Source organism: Magnolia sinica, chromosome 17 (assembly GCF_029962835.1).
Source record: "Magnolia sinica isolate HGM2019 chromosome 17, MsV1, whole genome shotgun sequence".
Classification (NCBI taxonomy): Eukaryota; Viridiplantae; Streptophyta; class Magnoliopsida; order Magnoliales; family Magnoliaceae; genus Magnolia; species Magnolia sinica.
The window spans coordinates 3,535,881-3,563,151 of NC_080589.1; the positions used below are offsets into that span (position 1 = coordinate 3,535,881).

A 27,271-nucleotide genomic window follows, 5' to 3' on the forward strand; every position below is an offset into this window, starting at 1 on the left:
GTTTTAAATCAGTGTATCAGTTACTATGTTGCATGTGCTCTACAGGCCGCACTCAATCTTTCTTCCCAACGAGTACATTTTTCTTGATTTGGAAGATGGGCGTTGCGTTCGGTTCGAAAGGCATGGTTTTCTATGGTTGGGCCCCCCCTCCCACTAGTCCGGCTAGCTAGTGAGCGGTTCTTAGGTTGCTTAAGAAGAGAGAATCGTTGGTTCCTTGTAGTCATTTCTCTTTTCCTATCGTGACAACTCCTGTTCCCTCCCCACCGCGCCCCCCCAAAAAAAAAAAAAAAAAAAAAAACAAACCCTTGTTGCCTTGATTGAATTTTGCTTCGCCACGCCCTGAATCAATCAAAAAGCTTATTGATTTGATTCATCCCATTTCATTTGGGCGAGAGGGAGGCAGTGAGTCACCTGGGCTACGGATTTGTCAATTGGTTGATCCTCGAAATCACTCGTTCACCACCAATACGCCCTGTACCAGCCCTGTATCAGGCTTTTAAGGGCTGATACAGGCATATCATTCATGGATGATACCGATAGATATCACACACCAATTTTGGGGCGATACTTTAAACCTTGATATTTTTGGATCATTTTCTTTCGTTGGGGGGTTTTTAATTGGAATTGAAAGCATTTGCATGAATATTTAGATTCCAGTCTATCTTTTGTTGTGATGAATGCCAAAATAGATGGGTCATCTGCTTTTCACTTACTGTTGTTGTGGGGTGCTTTCTTAAGATAGTTTATTTTCTGTTTTTGCCCCCATAGAGCTTGATAATCTGCATTTTTTTAGCCTGGTGGGGCATGGCCCTTTGATTGAGACTGTACATCTGACTGGCCTCCCAATAATTCCTAGATTGGGAGATCCAAACCATCCGCTATCCTTTAGCTTTAGTGCATTGGACTGCTGATGCTTTGTTTCCACCAATTAGCAGTTAATAAATTTGTATCACCAACTTGTGGGTCCCGGTTGATTGAAGGACTAAGAACATTACATATGGAAAACTTCATATACCCATCCACCTGACCAGAGGTCTGGGGATTGCAAGACATCTAAAAATGAATTTTGATTCTAGCAATGCTCCCTGTGATGGGGCCCACGATCTGGATGGTCTGGATGGTTCCACATGTGATGTTCACGGTGGATGAGTTGCATCCATTTATTGATATCAAGCAAACGCAAATGAGCTCGAAATCTACTGCAAACCTTTCGATGATAACCATAGCATACACACTGATGCTTTAATGAAATCCAATCCGTCCACGTGCGCATTCAGGTGGGCTCTGCCACAGTTAGGATGGGACACCCACCATTAAAAACCTTCCAGACTGTATGTGGGCCCACCATGTTTTATGCATCCCATCTAATCCATTAAGAAAATGCATTCAACTAAGATGAATGGGCACCCAAAAATCAGGACCTTCCAAAACTCTGGTGATCCACAAAAAGTGATTTTAGATGTTTGAGTAAGATCCTTTTACATGGTGCGGCAGACCTGACGGTTGGATCAGCCTGAATTTTGGGATCTAACGAAAAAAATTAGGGGCCAGACATGATGGATGGATAGGATGCCATTAAAACATCATGGGTGTCTCTACATTTCAGTTTGTATGTTAAACTTATCCTAGAAACGTTTGTATTGGATATGGCCTCAATGCAAATAGCATTCCAACCTGAGTTTAGCTAAAAGAAAGAAAACCCCTGCTTGGAAAAAGCCATTTGAGTCTCTAATTATGTCAATACTTGAAAAAAACAAAAAAAAAAAAAAAAACACAAACCTAAACTAAACTAAACTAAACCACGATTCGCTGTTCAGCTGGGTTGGGTGGACTCGAAGACTCAGCTAGACCGATGTTCAACTGGGTTGGGTTGACTCAAAGATTCAGGCCGACTGATATTCAGCCGGGTTGGGTTGACTCGAATAAGCAGCCCGACCCGACCTGATATTCATTTATTATTGCAAATATTAGAGAGCTTTGCCAAGTACACGCACATCTGTAATAAAGCTCGTGTATATGCCACCAGTTCCAACATGGCAGATGGGTGCAAGATCTAATCAATCCATCAGGTGGAAAAACCTACGACATGTTTGGACTCATTGTGTCATGCTGGCACATGTAGTTTTTCTATACACAAAGCTCAATATTGGAAGAGTCGATGTGTATTTAAAATAGTTAATTCTCATATAAGTAATATACAGTAATTAAAAGCAGCAAGGTTAAGGTTGTTGCACCTGTAGTTGAGGTTGGTGGTTTGAATCTTGCTCATAATAAAACCCCACTGAGTAACTTGATAGTCGAGTCATGATGCCAGCAACAAAGTCGACTCAACGAGTCTCCCCAAGTCCAGGCCAAGTCAGGCACGGTACTGAGTTTCCAAGAGAGCCAGCTCAAAATCTTGCTGAGTCAAGTTGACTCAGCCGTTTCGAGAGATCACATGGATTTTACAAGTTAATTAGCAAAGGAAGGTATCAATTTCAATTAATTTCAATCAGTATCTATTTCAGGCAAAAGAAAAAGAACAATTCATGTAAGAAATGAACATGTTACCAGTAATCTGTACAAGAGCATACACCTTGTTTAAAATGGTGGAACCGATGTCAATCCCTCACCACGATTTCACGCCCAAATGCTCTAGAGATTATCGTTGATGCAGAATGACAATCACCACATATTCGTAGATTTTTCATTATCCTAATTTGCATCAGCGGATTCGTGCTGATAAGCCCAAAGGCAATGGCGAGCTTCTCTATGGAGAGTGGTTTCCTTCTCTTCTTCCTCAACGTCAAGAGCAACCTCATTAGTTAAGTTTATGATTCATAGCCTTCAATCTTCAATCTCCAAGTCATCTCATTCAGCATTTTGTCAATCTCTTTTGTTTGAGGGTGTGTTCCATCTCCTGCTAGGAACTCATGAACAACGCCTGACTTCAGTACAGAAGTCTTTCCATCGCCTCCAGCAAAACATCCAAAGGAAGTCTGCTGACACAGTAGAGTCCTATGTAACCCTCCTCTTGGTCAAAGACCAAGCACTACTAATCAGGGCAAATGAAACGCTTTCATAATAATTCTCGTAGAATAAAGTTTTCATTCTGTACATGCCAGATCATGAATTAGTAACTGAATCCAATCTCCGAAAAAGTCCCGAGGAACTTCAGGAACCTCAATCCCAATCCCTCGGCTGATGGTATTTCCTCCTTCAATCAAGATACAACCCGGCGTTTTCACATCCCCTTGTTGCTTCATCATCCCATGAATCTCTATAACAGCATCCGACCTCCCTTTCAAAGCATATATATTAGATGGTAATACATGGAATCCGTCATGCCGAGGCTAAAGCTCAGTGAGCCTTCTTCCTACCTTGCCACCTATATCTGACGGGCCACACTGTCACTGTGCTGGAACGGAAGATCTTAGCCGTCCAATGAAAGGCCCATATTTGTCCACTTGAAACTCTTTAATGAGCAGTCCATCCGTAGAAGGTAACACCGATGATCAAGGCTGGAGAACATAACATTTCCTTTTAAGACATCTCAAAATGGAGTTTGATTCTAGCAATGCTCCACCATGATGGGGCCCACAATCTGGACAGTTTGGATTGCATCCACATCGCATCTTTTTTCCCTTTCTTTTTTTCATGGTTGACATCCAAAAATTGCATAAAATATTTTTTGAGAAAATGCTGAAAAAATAAAGACAGGTTGTGAGCAGAGGATTGCCAAGTATCATGCCATTTTAGCCTAGCCCGAATTAGGCAACACATGCGTCTTGCATGCGGTTGGTCATTTTTCTAGATGCCTATTTCTTCGTTGATTTCGGCCCACCCAATGGATGGCTACCAACATTCGTGGGGCCCAACAAATTTTTTTGAGCTCCAGATTGGACCCGCTACAGTAGGCCCACACCCGACTCAGGCGTGGGCCCGGAAAGCGTCGGGGTGCCTATCCCAAACCTAGGCCATTCAACTTGGAAACAAGCAGCATCACAAAGATCACCCATATTTTAAAAATCTTGCAATATCACAAGATTATTGCAAAATTTTAAAAAGACCATGATTTTATCACAAAAAGGAATCTGTTATATAAATACATATCAAATTTTAAATTTTACTTATTAATTTTGAATAAATATTTTTATTTTCGGCAAGATTTTCCCAATAATACCCCAAGAAAAATTCCAGCATCTCACTAGAAATTTCTGGGCCGAGAATAGCTGAGAACAGGATATGTCACCATGGGAACAAGGAGCTGGGCTATTTTGTGACAGGAATTTCTTCTATCGTGTCTTCATTCCCGAGTATAAATAAATGTCTGCATATGAGTGTTCTGATCGTGAAGACCGCCACAATTCCTATTCACTGAGCCCTTCACGGTGTTGAATGATAGTTGAATTTCAGCCTCCCACAACAGAAGTCACTGTTGTAGCGCACTACCTCTCCAAAACCCATGAAATCTGCATGAGTACCTTCTAAATCACAAAAGAATTTCAACTGGATGCAGCCCTCATGCTACGGAGTTCAGTCGCTCCGCCATTGCCGTAGTTTAGCAAGGACTTGATGTGTTGAATCTCCTTGGGCATTGACCCAGTGAGCACCTGTTTTTGACATCCAAATAGACGTAAGTGCATTTATCAGCTGAAGGTTATTGAAGATGACTATGGATCACTGATCACTCATGTGGCTGTACTCAAACCCAATTGACCCAACACGAGTTTGGGTCAGGTTGGGTTGGGTTGGATTGTCAAGGTCCTCGGGTCAGGTTCAGGTTGAGTAAATTCGAGTTGGGTCAGGTCAGGTTGGGAATAATCGCATGCATTTGGGTTGGGGTTAGGTCGGATCAGGTTGGATTGGGTCAAGTATAGAGGAATTAAGGCTGGGAACCTCAGGTTGAATTTGGGTCAGGTCAGGTTGCAGGTTGGGTCCTCTTGAGATCAAGTCGCGTTCAGTATGACCCTCAACCCGACCCAACCAGCCAAAGTGGCATCCCTGGCTGAAACCTTGTGTGTTTCTAAGAGTGATTACAGGGGAGTGTAACATCATAGCATTGTCTGAATTACCTCATGCCCACTTTCAGTGATAAGAACTTCGTCCTCTATCCTTATGCCAATGCCTTGATACCTGTAAAGACACCATTCAAGTGTGTTTTATAGTTAAGAAAATTGTGTTAACAGATGTTTGCAGATCCAATGTGTGTATAAGGTTGATCATGCAAGATACAAGCCGAACATCAGGTGGGCCCCACCTTGCGCATCCCCATGCCGAAAACTAAGCCCAATTCACTGACCATATGGCCCACAGGTTACGAAACATGTGAATGGTCAATAAGATGGCAGAGTTTTTCTAAGCTGTCTCCAGTTTTTGCTAACACTGGCGCAGGGCATCTACATGGTGTGACAGTGGAGGCCACCTGATGGATGCCTTGGATCTTGCATTAAGTACAGTGAGGGCACATGAGGTGGCCTGTTGGATGGGCTGCCTTATGCCCATATATGGTATTGGCAGACCCAAAAAAAAAAAACACTTCGCATGGCTCGCTCGGTAAATACCTCTCTGGAGCATCAAATGAAGATGGGATGTATATTCCTGGTTCAATTGTGATCACCTGTCCAAAGAAAAGTTCTTATAGTGAACTGAGGGAAAAGTTCTTATAGTGACAATTGAGGTCAAAAAAAGCACACCCATGTATTATATGGAAGGCTGTCTAATTCAACACATCAGAATTTTGAGTTCAATGCTATGATATGCTCTGTATATGTTGCCGAGATTCTAGACCGTGGATGGCACAATTTCTACACATTCCACAACGGTTTTCCTAAGAAAACAAGGAAGACCACTGAGATAGAAATCTGGCACTATTCAACTAAATAGAAGACCACAAATGCATAACACATTTCCACAAGCATATGGCCAGATCAAGCATACTCCAATGAGAATGAAAAGGCATGGACACTGGTCCATGCATTATTTTGCAGCATCCGAGCCATTTGGTGCATCCCACAAAGTGGATGGCAGATGAACTAAATGCTCCAATCTGCGAACCGTGCCCCGAATGAGAGTGGAACTATGATGGGTCGGACCCTTGTCATTCATTCTCATTAGTAGTGGACATGCACTTCCCTCCGCATTTTACAGAAGTGGCCTCTAATGTGACTTCAACCACTATGTAGGCTATCACAATGAAAATACATAGGAATATGTAAAAACGAAAGCGAGAAGAAAAGATGTTGACATTTCTATCATGGGAACAATAATAACTTACAACACCTGGCTGCAATGGACGGTCATTTCTAATCATGGAACAGTCGTGGACATCCATTCCTAAATAATGGCCTGGTTCATTAGAGAAGAAGATAAAATCAGATGTGATGGCATAAAACTGGTAGCTGACTAGTCACTCCAAGAAGCTACTAGCCATGGTTTTAAATGCAAGTTCGGGAGTGCGGCTTTCCCAGGGACCAAAATGGGATGTGGATTGCCTACAACCAGGGATTGTAGGGGTTTCCTGCAACCTCAAGCACTGTCGGGCCCACAGTGATGTTTGTGTTATATCCACTCCATCCATCCGTTTTGCCAGATCATTTTAGGACGAGGGCACAGAGAAGGGAGATCCAAAACTCAAGTGGACCACACAGCAAGAAACAGTGGAGATTGAGCAGCCACGGTTGAAACCTTCTTGGGGGCCACAAAAATTTTGGATCAGTCTGGTATTTCTGTTTTCCCATCATCCAGGTAGAATCACTTTACGAATGAGTTGGATGGCATATAAACATCACAGTTGGACCCCAAAAAGGTTTCAGCAATGGCCGTTTCCATCCCCACTGTTTCTTATTGTGTGGATCATGTTGTAAAATGAGTTGGCGGCACGGATGGACCAAGTGGAATAACAAAAACATCACAGTGGGCCTCCCCAGTGCCGACTGCAAGCAATCTGCATCCACCAAAAAGGGTTTTACTCATTCCACTGAAATTGTTCCCCCTCGGTCAGACAGATGTCCCAGAAGGAGCAACTTGTTACTTCTCCACCTAAACTCAGGTTAGTTTCGGCGGATATTTACAACCCTGCCGCTAGCAGAAATTTCTGTAAATTGCCGTAATGACTGAAGAGTAACTGCTGTGCAAATTTAAGAGTGCATGTAATTGAAATTGGCCAGGAATAACAACTACAGGGTGTTGAAGAAGACAGAGATGGTAAGAGACCTATTGCAGTTGGATTCAGCTGATGGTAAGATTGCGAACTGCTTCGATCATCTTTCAAGATCCCGAGCTTTGCAAGTCCTCTACATAGCATCTCAACCTGCAATTTGATGTAAGCTTGGAAGGATCAACACATGTAAAGAAACATAAACCACGAGATAATTTCATATCATCTATGGACAGGAGCTTCTGATGTGTACTTCCAATGTGGGAGATTTATGGGGCATGCTCCATTAACGGTAGAGGCCACCATATCAATGGTCTAGCTCACTGAACCACAAGCCCCACTTGTACAAATTCAAAACATGGGAAACAATACATGCAGTTGGGGATATATATGCTTGTGAGGTAGTCCAGGATTTGAGGATGAGCTTATGCATTTATGTGTCTCTTAGTTGTTGGTGTCAGCACACATTCCTATATTAAGATCCACGTCTCAGGATAAAATCCATTTCGTGTATTAGAGAAAATTTGCTGGAAAGTGTGCTATTATAATCAGTCTCATCTTTTTTTCAGGACTTGGGTGCAAAAAGGAAAAAATAAAAACGAAAAATAAAAAGTACGAATGCGGAAGATAGAACTGTAATGGAAATAAACAAACAGTTTGGGTTCATTAAACCATACTGAATGGTCGTGTACTTGCTGAATGCTGACACCAGGTTGGCAAAGGTTCACGCATTCCTTATTCGTCTCTAGAATGAGATCATAAAGCACTTCCTGAAATCCACAGGTCCAAAGCATTAGGCTCTATCATATTGCCAATCCACATCTAAGCTTGTTGTAAATCTAGGAAGTTACATGATAAGGAATCCCTCCGAATTATTACTCGGAAAAAGAAAAAAAAAAAAAGAATGGAGAAGCACACAGGTATGGTTTACTTAGAAAAGATGAGACACAGGTACTTGCAAATTACTTAGAAATTGCATGCATGGCATGCAAGTAATTAAAATTAAACCATCCAAATTATGAGGTCCCAGTTTAGGTGTATCGTGAACCGAAAACGTAGTTGATTATCTGGCTAACGGATTGGTGGATAATTGTTGGACAGTTGAAAATGAAACCTATCCCAGTCCTATTTCAACAAACAAGCGTCCACAAACCAGAGGTTAGGATTGTTCAGTAATCTGATTTTGGGCAGCATTTTCACACCAGGCTCGAGTGGTGTAACCCGTGGGATGCAGGGGCACACTCGGGGTGGGCGGCCCTTGTGAAGCGGGCCCCACCCATGTAAAGTGGGTGGTTCGTGTGAAGCGGAACCCATGTAAAGTGAGGCCCACAAAGGGGGTTTGGCCGAGGTCCTAACTCACGGGATGTGGGGCATGGGCTATGAGATAAAGGGATTGATTCGCCATGCTCTATTAGTTCGAGCTTTTAGAGCAAGTGGTTAATTGTCCTACATCAAACTGGTAACAGAGCGGGAGGTCTCGTGTTCGATACTCCTCACCGGGAGTAATTAATGCAGAGGCATTTTCACACCAGCTTGCCAAGAATGGGTTCCCTAATTTGGTTATTTTAATGTGAACTATGACATGCAATCTCTGAGTGCCTAAATCTTCCAAAAAAAAAATAATAATAATGAATAAAATAAAATAAATCCTAAGAGCCTATGTATCAAGTTGAGATAATGTTTCTATAGAAGATATGATGGAGGAATGTTGGGGCAGTCCATTCAAGAACAACAAAGAGATTGCAGAGGATCACTTTTTTGGATTCTTTTGGGTGTATGGAAGGAGCCAAATGCTAGAATATTTGAAGATACAGCTTCACCAGTAGATGTGTTAATAAAGAAAATCTTTCTCAAGATTATCAATTGGGCACTTGTGAGATAAGATTTTTCCGGGTATGTTCAAAGATAGAGATGCTCAGAATTTAGGATTACCTGTAATTCTGGCCTGGATTCCATTGTTTATTTAGTAAGCAGGTCTGTGTTGGCTAGATGCTCCCCTGAGAGACGAGAGGATCACTTGTATGGGGGCTATTAGCCCATGTACTTTATATTTATGTTATGTCAATAAATCATCGATTCTCAAAAAATTAATAATAATAATAATAATTTTAAAAGGTGCTTATGATAAATGAGTTGGGGAAGGTGGGGTACGTACTTGAGCAGAGGAAAAGCTACCACAAGGTGGCCAGGTCCGAGTTAGATCACTAAGATAACCATGTAACTCGCATCCAATGTCCATCAAGACGAGGTCCCCATCTCTGATCTATTAAGTGTAAACCATTAGCTTGTACAAGAAAATGGAACCTTGGTATCCAGTGGTAAGTAGATAAAAGCATACAATAAAATGGTCTTACTTTTTTATCATTTCGAGAGTAGTGTATGACACTACCATTGGCACCACCACCAACAACAGGATTGAACCTATACACACAGAGGGGAGATCACCAAGGAATGATGAGAAATATTCTTGCATTAAATAATTGAGTTTGCTTGGATATCACATATTATCACGATGATTTGCAATGAACAAATGAAAATGAATATTCAACAAAATATACCAGAAATTTCAAATTTCCCCGGCATCCATTTTTTACTGGCAAGATAAATTTTATTAAAAAGGAAAGTGCCCAAATGCCATTAAATTACCAGCACATTACAAGAAATATCTGACAAAAGGAGAGAAACACCATCCAGGAAAGAAAGAAAAGAGGACCCCGAAGCCCTCCAAGAGAAAACAAGTTGTTGGACTCCAAAAATAATGGTTGGCACCGAGGCACTTATAGTGTTTAAAGAATGTATTTTCTGATGAAATTCTTTTTTTTTTTAATGCGTAAGAACAAAAACTACCAGAAGATGAAGGTGATGAGAATATTTATTAGCTGGTCACAGTGCTAAAAAAATAATGATATTCAATTTGGAACAGCATGCATACTATTCTGAACCATTAAGGAAAGCTAAAAATGCTTACGCCATTCTTTGGGCCCCTCTCATTTTGCATTCGTATTCAACCTTAGCTGACAGCATGCTCTCATCAGGCGATGTTCTCGAAAACATCATTGTTTGTAAAAGAGCCTACCCAAGACAAGGAACGTTTAAATTAATAGCACTTAGTAAATCATCCAAATAAAAGTTTGTTACTATTCAACTTAATAATTATAAAGCTTATTAATGTATACAAAAAAAAAAAAAATTAAAAATTATATTATACAAGCATTAAAAACTGCATTTGCCTAAAGCATGAAGTCAGAAATGAGGATTCTGAGGAGCACCAATCTGTGAATGGTTAGATTTCACATTGGGAAAGAAAAAGGAAAAAGAAGAGGAAACGAGAAGAGATATGGAAGAAGAAAAGACTTGAGTCTTGTTAGGCTCCCTCTCCTTAAGCTATATGTTAATAAAACCCTAATAAAACAAATGTAAAAGTGTACTGCAGGTATGGTACACATGCATGACACACCCACAAATAGAACTCTTGATATGATCCATGTAGTCAATCAAGTCCATGCTGACCCTTTATGTGGTCTATATCTTCAATCAAGTCAATGCAGACCCTTCATCGATTGATCTGAACCATACAATCAATCGATCAACTCTTTATCTTATCCATATGATCAATTACTTCCTATTTTACAGTCCAGATATTCAATGGGGACAAGTTGGATGTTTATATTCTCAATATGGATGGTTGAATGGTTCAAATCTTCGATATGGGCGGTTTGATTACCCTGATTTATTGCTGGGACTCATGGCGTGATCTTTCTAATCAGGTTCTGCTCCTGCTTCAAGCCGCGCTTCAAACTCCTTCTCACTTCCTGACTGTTTATACTTGCTAACATTTTGAAACAGACACTTCCTCGCTCTCGCACCTGAATATGTTGCCACTTCGCTTTAGATTCATGCAACTATAGTTGGGACCTAATCTGGCACTGGTCTGCAATATGATGCCCAGATCTTCGATATACCAGCAATCATCTTTGTGTCGTGTCCTTCATTTTCAGAAATGGGGAGTCTCATCAGCAATCCCCACTTCGTGTTCCTATCAGTATCCATAACTGATAATCATAGCATTCATAGTATACCATTCCACTACCCACGACTGAATACGACAGGAAGTGGGGGTCGCACGAGTGGGATACAAGATATATCATAGGATATATCAGCAGATATCATCAATATTTAAAACATTGGTTGCCACGAGGTCAAGCCGCATGGGGCCTATCTTAATATGTTAGTCCAATCCAATCCATTCATTAAAATAAAATCCTCATGTTAGGCCTATAGCCCAAATTTCATCCTAATTCATAACTCAGGTGGATGTCACAAAAGGGAACAATGGGACATTGCTGTAGGTGTGATTGTGCATTGCTTTTTGTGGTGTGTCCCACTTGAATTTTGGATTAAGAATTTAAGATGGTTCTTGGGATTAATGGTGAGTATGAGCACTAGATTCTCTCTGTCACCAGACTGATTTTATTTTGTTTGCTGGAAGATCGTCATGGTGGATTGTAGCATTGGATATCTGATTATCCGATATCAGACAGACTTATTTTTGGATACAGATATGGAATTGGATCCGGATACAGGAGGTCCAAGTCGGATACGGATATCGGATATTGCAGTATCCGACCCATTTACAGCCCTACTCAGTTTCATTCTCTGTTCCAGTCGTACCAATCATCAAAAAGCATCAATTTAATTTAAAGGTAAAACAATGCTATAACAACAAGAAAATTGCCACATACCAAGAACCCATTCTTGTTGTTCAGACATCATTTGACTCTTGAATCAGAGCCATATCTTTGGATATTTCAAAATAGAGTACCATCAGAATAATGACCGAATCTAGCCAATTGGGCTTTCATATGGCTGGGTTAGACCCAACTTGGCCTACACCAGAGTGGTAAATGGTAAAGTAAATAAACAAGAGTGCAAAATATACTGACAAATAAGTATGAACCTGAAAATGCGCTTTCAATGGCGGAGTTTACATGCTCAAGCATGATGCATCCATTCTAAGTTTATGAGATTTACTCTATTAACAGGGAAAAATTGTCACAACTCACAGATCAAAGTATGCAAAAATCTCTCTAGTCAATCTTAAATTTATCTAAAAGACTAGAAGAAAAGAATAAATGCCATTTACCTGGCAAGCAATGGATGCAGATTGTCTCATCAACTTAAGTTCAGATGGTGATTTTATCCATCGTGCTTCATGAGTAAATCGAGAAAGATCTTTCACTTTACCATCATAAGTTGCCATGCGGAAGGCCTCCAAATCTGTATAGGCCGGTAAAGCTGTCTTCACATTGTGGAACAATTTGGATGCTTTTCCAATCATTTCTGGAAGGATCTGCACCCAATAAGCATAATAGCAGGAACAAATTAAACTGCTAACAGACTAGGGTAGTTTTGATGATACATTGGACTTAATTGCAACCATTCAATCCATCACAGTATAAACAACCAAAGTCGGAACAAAATTTTATTTTGTAATGAGAACCAAACCCCTAGTTGCAACCCTATCTGTTTCAAGTTGCACTGGAAAAGATAGTAATTGCAATTCGAGGGCTAGTCCCTCATTATGCATTAAGAGTCCCACTTGGTTATTGACGCTTTATTGAATTGAATTGTTGCAATATGATTCAATTGAACATCCACATATGGCATAAGATAGTAGTTGTAATTTGAGGGCCAGTCCCACATTATGCATTGTGAATCCCACTTGTTCATTTACACTTGACTGAATTAAATTGTTGCAAATTCAATTCAATTGAACACCGGACATAGCCCAAGTGAATGAAGATCTCGATCATGTATAAGCAAGTTAAACAAGAAAAGAACCAGTAAACAGAAAGGCCATTAACATTGTGAAAACTTACAAAACAAAGAGGACCCAAGAAAGTGACAAATGTGAAGTGTGCGCACGTGGATCTGGTCTGATTGTATGACATGGGTAGTTTTTAATTTCATCAATCCCAAAATTCATTAAATAAAGCAAACGTGTGTGTGGCTTATTGTGTCAGGGAAAAGAATAAAGAATAAACCAACCTCACGAATTCTGCGTATGGGAAATGCCTTTTCGGCCTTGAATGTATCCAAAGCCGCATCTACTCCAGCAATCTCACCTTGCCAAACCACTTCCTACAGGTTCATAAAACAGTTGGTCAGAAAATTTGTTGAGTAGGAGTATTTTTCACGACATGGGCATGGATTATGTGGATATGACCATGCCAAAAGAAGAACAGAGTGAAGGGAACAGATAGCAATGATGTGCTAGCTTAAAATAAAAATATTATATATGCGTGTCCCTTTATGGTGGAATGATGGAACAGGATTCATATAGCCAGCCCAATTAATTGGGATTAGGCTTAGATCTCGGAAAGGTATTCCTTTTCAAGTGTGTCTCGGGATTCCAAGGAAGACTACGAGTCCCCCCAATAAAGGGTTCTTGAGAAAATTTAAGAAAGCTCTGTGATGTATTTATCCAGCAACAAGAGAATATGAACCTTTGGGAGGACCCAAAAGAGCCACACCACTCATACCCATACCTTAATGCAGGTACCAGGGTCCACTTGAAGCACTCATGTAACATGGCATACTGAAGCCCATATTCTATAGCATAAGAAAGAACAAAAATTAAAAGAAACAGGGTAGCATCCAAATCCAATAGAAACAGAAATTGACATGTAACAACTCTTTAAACAATTATTGCAAAAGATATGCAATTTCAAAGAAAATGAAGCAGTGTACCAAGTACATGAAAGTGATAAATTGCCAGTTCTAGGTAATCCTACAAGCATATATTGTATATAAAAAAACAACCAGGAGAAAAATATAAGATTTAGGCATGCCTACTAATTGGAGAGAATGGTATCCAGTAATAAATTATATTCAGATGTATTACTATGGCATCCAGCACAGGTATAGGTACCAAAAAAAAGGCAAGAATTGGGTATGGGGGAGCATCTAAACACAATTCTCAGCATACAGATACAAGAAAGATGGGCTATGCTGAGGATTGATTACATAGATAAGCATAAGACAGTTACAATATTTCTTCAAAAGAATATTGTTGTCAAATATAGACCATAGTTTTGACTATCGGTATCATATTGGCCAATACGGCTATATTGTGTCTATATGAACCTGATTTGATGTGTAGCATGGGGCTGAATAGGCTCCCCTTACGAAAATGGGCACATCGACCCATATCAGGCCATATGAACTGGTATGGAGCTTATTAACACCAGATAAGGTCATAGAGGTCCAAATTTGATTTATTTATTTATTTTGAACTCTCATTTTTCCTCTTCTTTTTTACATTTCAACCATAGGAATGCCAACCACTATTGTGTTTGACATCTAGTGCCTTAGGCCAACTTGCAGCTCATGCACTTATACTCCCAGCGAATGCTTTCAATGAGATCTAGTTATTGCCTTGAGGCTAAAAATTTCATTTGTGCATATTGAGGGAAAGGGCAAATGATATCACCAATATATTAGCAGGAAAAGGTGTCAGCCATTCAGCACTTTATGTTGGGAATTTATTCCCTTATCGATTTCTTTAATAAAATTGTCAAATAATTCTAAAAACAAAAAGAACTCCACTTAAGAAACGCTCAGTGCCTCCTTTAGTCCTATGTTACTAGTCAGTTTGAACGCACCATCTGTGTGTTCAACACTCATATTTAAGTGAAAAATTCCATACTCAGACAACATTGGGCCACAATGAACACATAGATAAAAACAAGGTGGGGAAATGATGACATTTGCTTAGAGAAAATGAAAGAGCTTACTTGAGGACTTGGATCTGGCATAAACATGCATAAGCCACACTCATCACTTAGAACTGCTACCCCACCAGGTTGTTGGCAACCTGTAATGTACAGGTAATCAGCATCCTGTCTAAATGTGTATGGCACCACATCCGTCATCATCTTTACAGGGGCGGAGGCAATAATCGCTAAGCTCTTTTCTGGAAGCAATTCCAATAGCCTCTTTCTTCTCGAGATATACTCGTCAGATGTTATTCCGGGAGTTATCTCCCCTTCCTCTAATAACTACAAACAGAAGTAAAAAAGAAAAAAGAAAAACTAAATAAAACAATAAAGGGATAAAATGGAAAAGGATGATATTGATTATCAATCTTGAAAGGAAATATTATGCTGATAAAAAATGGATAGAGCGTGCCAAATTATAGCTTGTGGAAGAAGGTTTGTGCAGGATAGTAACAATCATATGGAAACCACATGATAAGTAGAAACCAAAACAAGTTGGTTCACATGCATCCAAGCAGTCTGAATCCACAGTATCCACAGTCAAGAATTGTGAAACAGAAAACCTTGTAGAATGTCTAATGCAGCACCTGAGGGTGAGTTGCGGCAGTCGGCTGCCCAGCATCAAAAACCTTTCTGGTGGAATATGTAGATCTTCCAATAGACTCGTGCAAGGAAGAAGCAACTTGAGAACCAACCTATAAAATGCCAAAAAAAAAAAAAAAAAACATCAACCAATCAAGTAATGATGGTGTTATTATCTAGCCACAAAATTCCAACAAGCTGTTTCAATACAAAGAGTGGTTTTCTGAAAACCCTCTTTCAAAACCCTTTTTCTTTTAGGTTTTAAAGGTTTTTAGTATGTGGGTTTCACACCAACTTTACCAAAGGATCACCACCATTTTATGTGAAAGTAAACAAAGAAAGGTTTGATTTTAACTTTACATTTTAAGTTTTCTAATAAAGTGAGTTTTACACAATTTTTAACAAACAAAACTTCGAAAAATAAAAATACAAATTTGTAGCGACGCTACACGCTACGTAACTGTAGCGTACACTACGACCCCCATGGCGTACAACTTACACGTAACTAGTGTTTGAAATATCGGTATCGCGTTATGTATCGCATCCTTGGGATACAAATACGTATCGGTTATCGCACGGGATATATCGTTTGTATCAAGTAATTTATCGCACTTTTTTGGAAACATTGGGGAAATAGTTGAATTTTTCAATGAAACTTTAGGGATTATTAAAAAAGACCTTAACACATTCTAAATCATAACATCTCAAAAAAGAAGTGCACATAATAGGTTTCCATTGTATAAGGTCCTAAGTTATGCGTTGTTTGACTAAACTAATGCAACTATATTCAAATTGAATGCATAACATTTAGAGTGTACGTTATGATCATTTCATCAAACACTCCTAAATTCTTCGAAATTAGTCTCAATTGACAGTTGAAGGAAATTACAAAAATTAATATTTTAATATTTTTTATTAAAAATGATTTTCATTTTTCTAAAATTGAGGACTTAACAAATCGGTAGGTCAGCCCTCGTACATGCTCGATTTCATGTTTGGAGTGCAACATTGCAAGCAATTTGGGAGAAAGTGAGAAATTTTGAATTTTCCCCAAATCGAACCACCTACACTCAAAATTTGAAATTTAAGTGTATGTGATGATCGTTTCATCAAATAATCCTAAACACTTCGAAATTAGTCTCAATTGGCAATTGGTTGAAGAAATTTTTTGAAAAAAAACATAGAGAATATGAAGAACCAATGGATATCGAAATCAAAGCTCCAAGCCTCCAACTCCATAATTTTTCATGCAAAACATGAAGAACCAATGGATTTGTAACCATTTAACACTGATTTAGAATAATTTCAACAAAAGAGAGAGAGAGAGAGAGAGAGAGAGAGATCAAAAATTGAAAATGCTCACCAAATCAAATATGTGGGATATATTGACACTAGTTGTGCGTTTTGTATTGCACGTTTTGTATTGCACAAGTGGGATACAAGATATATCGTGGGATATATCGGCCAATTTCGTCGATATTTAAAACATTGCATGTAACACTCTGGTCCTCCAATATTGGGTATTAGATGTCCTCAGGTGTTACCAAAGAATTTTTTAATTTAAAATAAGTAATCACACGTGCTCACCTACGCGTAAACGCGTAGACGTAAGGGCTATGGGCCCAAAACTTAAACCTAAGGATTCGTAACCCAGTCAGACTTCGTACCCTAATAGGTCAAACTGTATTGTAACATGTGAGACCCAGGTCACAGATCCCGGTCCATTAGACCTTGATGTGCAATTAGATGAAATCCACGCCAATATGCACTAAGTGGAATATTCAATTTGAGTGAATAACCAATGGAGCACATGGGTTAGAACCTTGGGACTTTAAAACAGTAGAAGAATTCCACTTATAAGAGGAGATCATGCTCTGTCGGTTCGACCTACAAACTTGTCAGTCTAATCGACTGTGTAAAATTGCAAACCTGTGAAACTTGTGTTTTGTCGGTTCCTGTTGATCCAACTGATAGCCTTTTTCGGTCCGACCGACAATCTCCCAAACTTAATACACTTGCAAACCACCAAACTTTTCCTTAGGGCTACAAAGGCCCATTTGCCCCGTTTCTTTCATTTCTCATATCAGAGAGAGAGTGGGAAAATGAGAGAGAGAGAGAGAGGAAGACCGAGAGTGAGAGATCGGGTGAAGATCTTGCCGCTTCAAGCCATTTCTCTCCATATTTGGACCGCGTGAGCTGTCCCACATCTTCCCTGGCCGAAAACCTTCGATCGTGGGCCGGACCTTCGGCCAGCAAGGTAAGAGGTCCTCTAACCGTGCATGCGTGTCATTTTCCCCAATTTCTAGTAACTCCGATCTAGTAGGATTTAAAAATAATAATAATAATAATCTTTCTTGTCCATCCGAATCTTAGAAACATTGATGTTAGGGTTTGTGCATGTTAAGTTCCGGGGTTCCAGCAAGTAATTAGAGACGGCTTATTCTTATCTAAGAGTCGTATTTGAGTACAGCTTCGTGTGAGCTTCAGTTTTGCGCAGAGCTCAGGCCCCATCTGCCAAAGCGAGTCGGGAATCATTCAAATCAAGGTAGGTGAACCCCTAAATCCTTATTAGAAGTTTAATTGGGATAAGATCTAAGCTATTAACAATAGATTTACCATTAATCTAGGGATTGGAGCTTTTCTCCTAAATTTTCTACGCATAGGTTGCATCGGAACTAAGGAATTTTGATTCTAAGATGAGGATCTACCCTTCAAGTTTTCCTACGACATTGTCTTGCAATAATCTCAATATCTAATAATTATGTTGATTTGCTTGCAACCATGTGAGAACTCTTGTAATCTATGTTATATGTGTTAATTTTAAGATTATTTGAAAGAATCATTAATTTTGGAAATCTATATAGGACACATAATATGCTTATCTCTTTCCATAGATTGATTCGCACGCACACACACATACACACACACACACCCACACACACACACCCACCCCTTAGAATGCTCCATCACTTAAACATAACTTTGCCCCGTAAGATTCACATAAACATAATTATATGTGATTGAATGTTAATAGGGTTGGGAGTCATGAAAATGTGGCATGTTTGAAATATTAATATTGAAAATGTAATCCGTATAGTTGTAACGCATATATGAGATTTTACCTCGAATTATTGGCTATCTTGTGTAATGGGTTAAATAAAATTCGATTGTAGACTTACCATCCTGTGGATTATTGTGCCCTATGTGGCTTTGTTGGATGGAATCCCCTTGGTTGCATCCCTAAGTGTACTATGTGCCTAGTTGGCCTTGTTAGTGCCTAGTTGAATTTGTTGGGATGAACCCTTTTATGGATGTTATATACAATCTGGTGATGGTAAGATCTACTTATTAGATCAAGATTAGCCACTAGTTGTAGAGGATTTGTTTGAATGGGTTGTTTGCGAATCGGACTGATAAAGTTTGGATTAATCATGCATCCATAGCATGCAGGCGTTATCGACTGGCTAGATATTGTGGTAACACATACCTCGGGTATTTTCGCTAGTGGCTAGGCATTATGAGCACGTACATTGTTTTCTTTCGCTAGTGACTAGCCATTATGAGCACGTACCCTTTTGAGTATTTTCGCTAGTTCCTAGTCCATCGGTCAAACAACCCCTTTGGTGTGCTAGCCGTTGTGAGCACGTACATGATTAACTTTTGCTGGCGGCTAGCCACTGCTATTTGTGGACTGGATATTGTGGTAGCATATACTTTTGAGTATTTTCATTGGTTCCTAGCCCTATCATTCATGGGCGGTAGTCATTGTTGATGCATGTGCCTAGAGATATTTTCGCTGGTGGCTACTCCCAAAAGCTAGCCGGATGTGCATCCACAGGTTGATGGGCATTCATGCATTTAAACAAGATTGTACTATAATTGTTATTGTGTGGTATGCTTCCTTTGCTGAAATTATCATAAGTACTATGTCATTGAGTAATCTTGGAGGGATCTCTCATTGAGTTGACTACTCACGATTCGAATTTGAAAACAACAGTTGATGCAGGTGTAGATCGTAACAAGGAGTCTAGGTATCCCAATAGAGATAAATGATGAGCTTGGCGGGGAGTTAGATGATCTAAGCGGCGCATCGCTAGCCTGGATGAGCTACAGGAGCTCGAGCCGATAGACTTTTAGCATTTTCTCCTGACATTTGTATATGTTGTACATTGGGTTGTTTTATGGTTTGTGGCAGTCCCTTAGGCACCTTTGGATTCATATACTTTTATTTGGACATTTACCCCGCTATTATATGGTTTAGTTATTTTTGCTCATCTTTTGATACCCATTGTATCGATGTACATGTGGGGGCGTGTAAAAAAAAAATTGTATCAATGTATGCTACTTTGACTTTCATTAATGGGGCGAATGTGAATTTGACCAAGTAGACACATGGGGAAACTCACCCACGTGCGACCCTTCCTTATGTGACACCCGGGTTTCCGTTGTGACAGCATTGTACTCAAGCAGCGAAAATCGAAGCGCTGCCAATGTTGGTGTCAGTGCGCCTGATCATTATGGAGTTAACACCCTCGAATTCGGGATCTGAGTCTTCGTACTTGGGTGTCGGGTTTTGGGGTGTTATAGTATACCACTGAGGATTTACACTATTTAGCTATGCTATGTAGTGTACGCTAATAGCGCTATTTGAAACACTGAGCATGACCACTCAAAGAATTGTTTCAGTGTAAAGAGAGAAGAAACCTATTTTCATCATCATCTTAGCCCTTCTCCCAACAATATGGAGTTGGCTGGTGGATTGGCAGAAGTTTTAAATTTAGCTGCCCACAAGACATTAACCTTCCTCTTTCACCAGGATTCTCGGAAACTATCATGCCAGAGGCTCACATTGACACCACATAAATGCCAATGCAATCACACCCACACCCAGTATTGACACCCAACCCAACAATTAGATGTAGACTCCAAATGACGGGAAACACATCAGGGTCGTGAAGGGGTAGTTGCCAAGAAAACACAAAGCACCTACACACATTTTTTTTTAAAAAAGTAACGGATATCATTAAATGAAGAAACAAGAAAACAATGGCTGCCGAGGTGGCAGGGAGGGAAAGAAAGAAAACAAAAGGAAACAGCCTACTGGACTAGGAACATAAAATTGAAGTCCTTGAGAGAGAAGATATTAGCAGCCCATTCAACAATTAAATTCTTCGCCCTGTATCCCACTTCTTCAGCCGAAGAATTAGAGTTATTGAAGCATCTATTGTTCCTCTCAGTCCAAACCGCCCACCAGATTGCTATGAGAGCCATTCTCCAGACCTGTGATCTGATTTTCCCCAGTTTACAGCCATTCCAGAGAGACAAAAGCTGACTAGCAGTGGCCGGCACACATCCGCTAACGTTAAATCTTGCCCAAAAGTTGGCCCGAATCTGGGATATAAACAAACAGTGAACTAGGAGATGGTTGACGGATTCCTCATTATCCATATAGCAGAGACAGATATTAGGAAGTTGCATCCCTTTCTTTTTCAAGTTGTCTATGTTTAGAATCCGGTTTTTAGACGCTAGCCAAGAGAAGCAGATATACTTGGGAGGAACAGGATACTTCCAAATGAACGGAGAGTCAAAAGGAGAATGAGAAGGAACTGGAGTGATAACTGCGTACAGGGATTTAACCGAGAATCGAGCATTTTTCTCCTTCTTCCAGATAATTCTGTCTTGCTCCATCTGGGTCGGGTTAACACCAGAGAGACTCCCAAGTAACCCAGCGTATTCATTGACCTCTCTATCATTTAGATTCCTGCGGCATGGAATGTCCCACACGATACCAGCGTCGGCAAAGGAATAGAAACTGGCGATAGGAGCATTTTTAATGACAGCAAGGCGATATATGTTTAGGAATCTGTCCATCAGTCTCAAGTCCCCCACCCAGCAATCCTCCCAGAATCGAATTACAGCACCATTCCCCATATCGAAACCCACATTCACAACAACTGGCTTTTTGGCTTGAAGGATGCCTCTCAAAATATGCGAAGCTCAATAAGTAGTAGAGTCTTTAGTCCACCAACCCCCTTGAGACATATTTGCCTTTAACAATTTTGCTCCATGAGGCCTCAGGTTCCAAGGCCAACCTCCACAACCATTTCCCAAGAAGAGCCTGATTCATGACTTTCAGGTTTTTTATACTCACTCCTCCATCCCAATAGTGGTTGCACACCTCTTTCTAGTCCAGAAGATGGAATTTGTTCTGATTGTCCTTGCCACACCAAAGAAATTTCCTTTTCAACTTATCAATCTGGCGCAAGATAGAATTCGGGCAACAGATCAAGGACATAAAATAGATAGAGATATTGGAGAGGGCAGCTTTAATGAGCGTGAGCCTCCCCCCCATGGACAAATATCTGCATTTCCAAGTGGCCAGCATCTTTTGAAATTTTTCCACCACCCTATCCCACATAGATACTAGAGGGGAACCTAAAGCGAGCGGCAGCCCCACAAACGTTGTCGGAAACGAAGCGGATTTACATACCAAAGAATCAGCGAAAATTGAGATATCATGGTCCATTAGATTCACCCCAAAAACTTTTGATTTGGACAAGTTAATTCTTAATCCTGAAACCGCCTCAAAGCACCTGAGAGTTGTTTTAAGGTTGAAGATATGATCGGATTCTGCTTCAATCATGATGAGAGTGTCATCTGCAAATTGGATATGGGGGATCGGCATGGGGACTCCCGGCATAGAGATCCCACGAAAAAGGTTTGCGCTTTGTCCCTTAAGCAACATTTGAGAAAGGGCCTCTCCGATTAAGAGAAAAGGAAGGGGAGAAAGGGGGTCTCCCTGACACAAGCCCCTGCTACTGGAAAAAAACCTTGCGGCACCCCATTGATAAGGACAAAAACGAGCCGATTCAATGCAAGATTTGATCCAGATCCTCCATTTTTCTCCAAACCCCATTCGACGAAGCATATAATATAAAAAGCCCCAATCCACATGGTCGTACGCCTTCTCGATGTCGAGCTTACAAAAAATGCTTTTCTTCCCCGATCTGTGGCAAGAATGAAGAACTTCATTAGCTATCAAGGCTCCATCAATAATCTGTTTCCCCCTTATAAATGCATTCTGGTACTGGGAAATGATATTCCCCATAGCAGAGGAAAGCCTAGTGGATAAAACTTTAGCAAGAATTTTGTACGGGTTTCCTATCAAACTGATGGGCCTGAATTCCGAGAATAACGAAGCGCCTGCAACTTTGGGGATAAGGGTAATGAAAGAGGCTCCAATACCCTTAGAGATTCTTCCCCGATTACGGAATTCCTTAAGGAAATTCATGACATCCGTGTGAACTGTGTCCCAGAAGCATTGGAAAAACCTGATAGGAAATCCATCAAGACCTGGGGATTTGTCTCCTTCCAACGCATCGATTGCCGCTTTAACTTCCTCTTCCGAGAAAGGACGTTCTCCACAAAGTAGAAGGGAACTTGCCGATACATGAAGGGTCATGCTCAAGAAAGCAGCTACACACATGAAGGGTCATGCTCAAATACTTGGCTCCACAAAGTAGAAGGGAACTTGCCGATACATGATTACCAATACCATTCACATGCCGACACAGTCCCACCACACACTGCACCTTAGCACATGTGAAGCACACTAACCACAAAGGGTAATTTGCATAATTTCATTTTGATAGTATGCAATTCTAGACAAGCCCACTAAGCACAAAACACAACCTCACCAAACCAAAAGTGGGAAGGATAGGCTCAGTAGTTGGATGCATGGAATAGCACGGAGCCCAAACACCACTCACATGCCAACACAATCATGCATAACACAGCACTTCAGCCTGAACATTGCGCATAAACAAGAGAAAGCAGAAGCCTTCCACTGGTCTGAGATGGAATTTGTGTCTCCAGAAAACATCACAAGCAAAGCCACCAACCCAAGCAATTAAAGAAAAACATCATCCCTAGTAGGAAAAACCCAAGAAAACAAATACAAACCACTAAAATGGAACATAAAATTTACTTAGTTCTTGCTTTTTCTCATTTTCAAGAAGCTCAATGAAGAATTGAGCAAAACTGTAGAGGATCCAGGAGACAAATACAGAATATGGGGAAGCCATTTGCACTTTCTTTACATATACACCAAGCTCATTTAAAATTAGGCCCTTATAAGTTTGAATCTTTACCAATTTCAAGAAAACCCAAATAGTAATTCATGTTTTCCATTTACATATACAACGAGCTCAATCAAAATTAGATCAAAATTCATATCAAGTTCAAATCTTGTTCTGTTTCAAGAAAAACCGAATTGGCAATTCATGTTTCTTTTACATATATAACGAGCTCATTTAAAATTAAACCAAATTGTACATTATGTTTGAATCTTTTCCAATTTCCAGAGAAACCCAATTGCAATTCAAGTTTTGTTTTATGGAAGCAACAACCTCGGCTTTTTTTAATTTTTTTTCTAAGGAAGACCCGATGTGCAATATAAGTTTCCTTTATCATGCCAAGCAAGCTAAGCCAAAAATAAAAATAAAAAAACTTATGTTCGGAAAGAAACAATTAGCAATTCATGTTTCATTTTATTTATAAAACAACCTCAATTGAAATTAGATAGAACTTTGCATACAAAAGTTATAATCTTTTTTATTATGAACAAAGGCCCGAGTAGCAATTCATGATGCCAGTCATGAATACAACAAGCTCAATCAAAATCCAGATAAAGTTCGAATCTTTTATAGTTTCAAGAGAAATCCAGTTGGCAATTAATGTTTCTTTACATCTAAAGCTTGAATCTTTTCCAATTTCCAGAGAAACCCAATTGGCAATTCACATTTCCTTTTAACAGAAAAGACAATCTCATCTTTTTGAATTTCAAGGAAAGACCCGACATGGCCAATATAAGTTCCTTTTACATACCAAGCAAGTTAAACCAAAATAATACCTTTTCCGTTTTGAGAAGAGAAGGACATTTAGCAATTGATGTTTCATTTTATTTATCCAACAAACTCAAGTGAACTTTAATAAAATTTTGCATAAAAATTTCAAATCTCTTACATTATGTGCAAAAGTCCAAGTAGCAATTCATGTTTCCATTAACATATACGACAAGCTCAATCAAAATTCAGATAAAAAGTTGGAATCTTGTACAGTTTCGAGAAAAACCCAATTGGCAATTCATGATTCTTTTACATATAAAGTTTGTATACAGTTTGAATATTTTCCAATTTCCAGAGAAAACCAATTGACAGTTCTCCTTTTACAAAAGCAAAAATATAATCTTTTTTCGAATGTCAAGGAAGACCAGATATGTAATATAAGTTTCCTTTTACATGCTAAGCAAGCTAGGCCAAAAAAAAAAAATCAATTTTTAGCGTGCACACACACACACACACACACACACACACACACAAAAAGCAACACATATTCCATTTTATTTATACAACAAACTCAAGTGAAATTAGATAGAATTGTGCATAAAAGATTCTAATCTTTTCGATTATGAGCACAAGCCCGAGTAGTGATTCATGTTGCCCTCACTCATAAAACAAAATCAGTCAAACAAGACTGAAATTTACATGAATATGAAATCATTTGCATTTTTTTAAGAAAATCCCAACCAGCAATTCATGCTTCTGAAGCGATTGGGAATCGAATGACATTACAAAATCGTTTCAGGGAGATATGAATAGCAAAAGAAAAGGCAACAAAAAATCAAATAAAATGGAATGATTTAAGAGGATTTCTGTACTTGGTAGACGGAGATGTTGTAGAAGAATTTCCTCCTGAGACCCTGCATTGCTGATTCTGCCTCTCTCTCCCTCGAAAAACTAGGGCTGCTTCCCGCCCTCTCTCTCTGTCTAGAAAATCTAGGGCTGCTTCGCTTCCCGCCCTCTCTCTCGGACGCGGATTAGCTACTGAGAGGCTGAGTAGCGAGATTCGCTACTGAAGTGACGTCATCAAGTTCTGTGGGCCCCACCATGATGTATGCTTTGTATCAACACCGTCCATCCATTTGGAGAGATCATATTAGTATAATATACAAAGAATGAGTCATATCCAGATCTCGAGTGGACCCCACCACAGAAAAAAGTGGGGAGAGTAACGCCCACCGTTAAAAAGTTCTAAGGACCAAGAAAGTTTTTGATCAAGCTGATATTTGTGTTTTTCCTTCTTTCCTGTCTAATTTAACACATGAACAGGTTGGATCTTTAATAAATATCATGGTGGACCTTCGGAACGTTTCAACGGTGGACGTCACTCTCCCCACTGTTTTCTGAGGTGGGGTCTACTCCAGCCTTGGATATGCCTCATTCTTTGGATCCTACACTAAAACGATCTCTCCAAATGCATGGACGGTGTGGATACGACACGTACATCATGGTGGGGTCCACATAATTTGGTGACGTCACTTCAGTAGCGAGTCTCGCTACTCAACCTGGCAGTAGCTAATCCGCGTCCATACCTCTCTCACTTGTGCCTCCACATCCGACCGCACGTGCAGGATCTCAGTGGCGCATCCCAGCTGTTCATCAGGCGGGACCACTCGTGTAGATGATCGAACTAAAAGAACGTTGATTGCCAGCGACCCCCGACCGCAGATCGGAAGCTAAGTGAGGCCACCGTTGATGTTTGTGAGAAATCCACCCGTCCATCCATTCTGCGGGCGCGGCTTCGGTGGATCTCCGACTGTGAGGCCCTAGTGATGTACAGATCCATGCCATCCATCCGTTTTTACGGCTCATTTTATGGCATGATCCTAAAAATGAAGCAGATCCAAATCTCGGTTGGACCACATCACATGAAACAGTTTTGGTGTAATTAGGAGTGTACAACGAGTCAAACCGAGCCGAGCTGGCCTCGGCTTGCCCACTGGCTCGAACTCAACTCAGCTTGGTCCTTGAGCTTGACTGGCCAACTCAGCTCAATTTCCGATCAGCAGCTCGGGCTAATTCGAGCTAAGTTCAAGCTAAGATCAATCAAGCTCACATGTGATGCATTTTCACACACATTTGGATTACACCTTCAAAATCTCGCTGTATTTAAGATAGCAACAATGGTTTCACAGGTATTTTATCAAAACACCTCCTAGCCATTTTAAAAATTAATAAAAAAAGGGTATTGGTTTTGCACACATGCCTTTCTTGCCACCTGCCACGCTTCATTAAGTCATTTCATCCAACACTTGGTAAGCAGCATCTATTAAAGTATCCGAGTCACCTAATTGGTTTGATTCAAGGTTGATTCAAGCCAGGTTCAATCCGTGTCGAGTTGAGCTGGGGCCTGCTCAAACTCGATTCGAACTCATTTTTTAGGTAAAAAAATCAGCTCAACTTGCTCAAATTCAACTTTGAACCAAGTCAAATCAAGCTTTTTCGAGTGCAGTCGTGCGAGCTAGATGGGTTCATGTACACCTCTACGTCTAATATATGATAGATGAAGTGGATTTTATATAATAATCACAGCCGGCTCTTTGAATAATGAGGTGGACGTCTCTCTCCCACATAATCACGGGTCAGTCTGGTTTTCTAATCAAAGTTCTAAAACGGGATTACAAATCTAGTGATCGGTGTGGATCTTAAATATAGAGGCTTCGTTAAATAAATAAATAAATAAAAACAAAGGCGGGCGTTTCAAGGGTTATTTTTGGTACCCATCTCACGCATGGCGAGGGATTATTTCACCAAAGACAACTGGGTAACGTTATTGTCAAGGGTTTGTGGGGCACCGTGATATATTTACTTTATCCAAGCCGTCCATCAATTTTAATAGATAATTTTAAACACGAACACGATAGGAGAAAGAT

The 27,271-nt window shown here is 40.0% G+C and overlaps 2 protein-coding genes across 4 annotated transcripts in view; one reads left to right on the forward strand and one right to left on the reverse strand.

Moving 5' to 3' along the window:
- The window catches only part of LOC131231914 (uncharacterized), a 26,366-nt gene extending 19,199 nt beyond the window's left edge, over positions 1-7,167 (forward strand). Inside the window, exon 11 of one of the 2 annotated variants that reach the window (XM_058228288.1) lies at positions 7,149-7,167. The gene's annotated coding sequence lies outside the window, so the exon portion shown is untranslated. Of the gene's footprint in view, positions 1-45; positions 200-7,148 lie in introns of those variants that run through there. The other variant, XM_058228287.1, reaches the window with a different exon arrangement.
- On the reverse strand, positions 4,019-25,366 carry LOC131231916 (intermediate cleaving peptidase 55, mitochondrial). Of its 2 annotated transcripts, XM_058228290.1 has the most exons (14): positions 25,217-25,366; positions 15,504-15,611; positions 14,935-15,198; positions 13,187-13,279; positions 12,282-12,488; positions 10,107-10,210; positions 9,493-9,559; positions 9,294-9,401; positions 7,816-7,908; positions 7,195-7,291; positions 6,257-6,327; positions 5,544-5,599; positions 5,055-5,115; positions 4,019-4,592 (listed from the first exon to the last, which is right to left on the reverse strand). In XM_058228290.1, exons 1-14 carry the CDS (start codon positions 25,262-25,264, stop codon positions 4,485-4,487), a joined length of 1,485 nt encoding a protein of 494 aa, XP_058084273.1. In that variant the 5' UTR covers positions 25,265-25,366; the 3' UTR covers positions 4,019-4,484. The 2 variants fall into 2 exon arrangements, with proteins under 2 accessions (XP_058084273.1, XP_058084274.1); XM_058228291.1 differs by lacking the exon at positions 7,816-7,908.
- Between the last annotated feature and the right edge of the window lie 1,905 nt (positions 25,367-27,271).

Bases quoted from the DNA above. Each gene is read 5' to 3' on its own strand.
- LOC131231916 (XM_058228290.1), bottom strand. From the start codon at position 25,264: ATGCAGGGTCTCAGGAGGAAATTCTTCTACAACATCTCCGTCTACCAA. The intron at 13,280-14,934 runs GTAAGCTCTTTC...ATGAACCTGTAG, and splicing joins TGCCAGATCCAAGTCCTCAA to GAAGTGGTTTGGCAAGGTGA. The intron at 6,328-7,194 runs GTCTCTTACCAT...CTAATGAACCAG, and splicing joins GCTGAATCCAACTGCAATAG to GCCATTATTTAGGAATGGAT.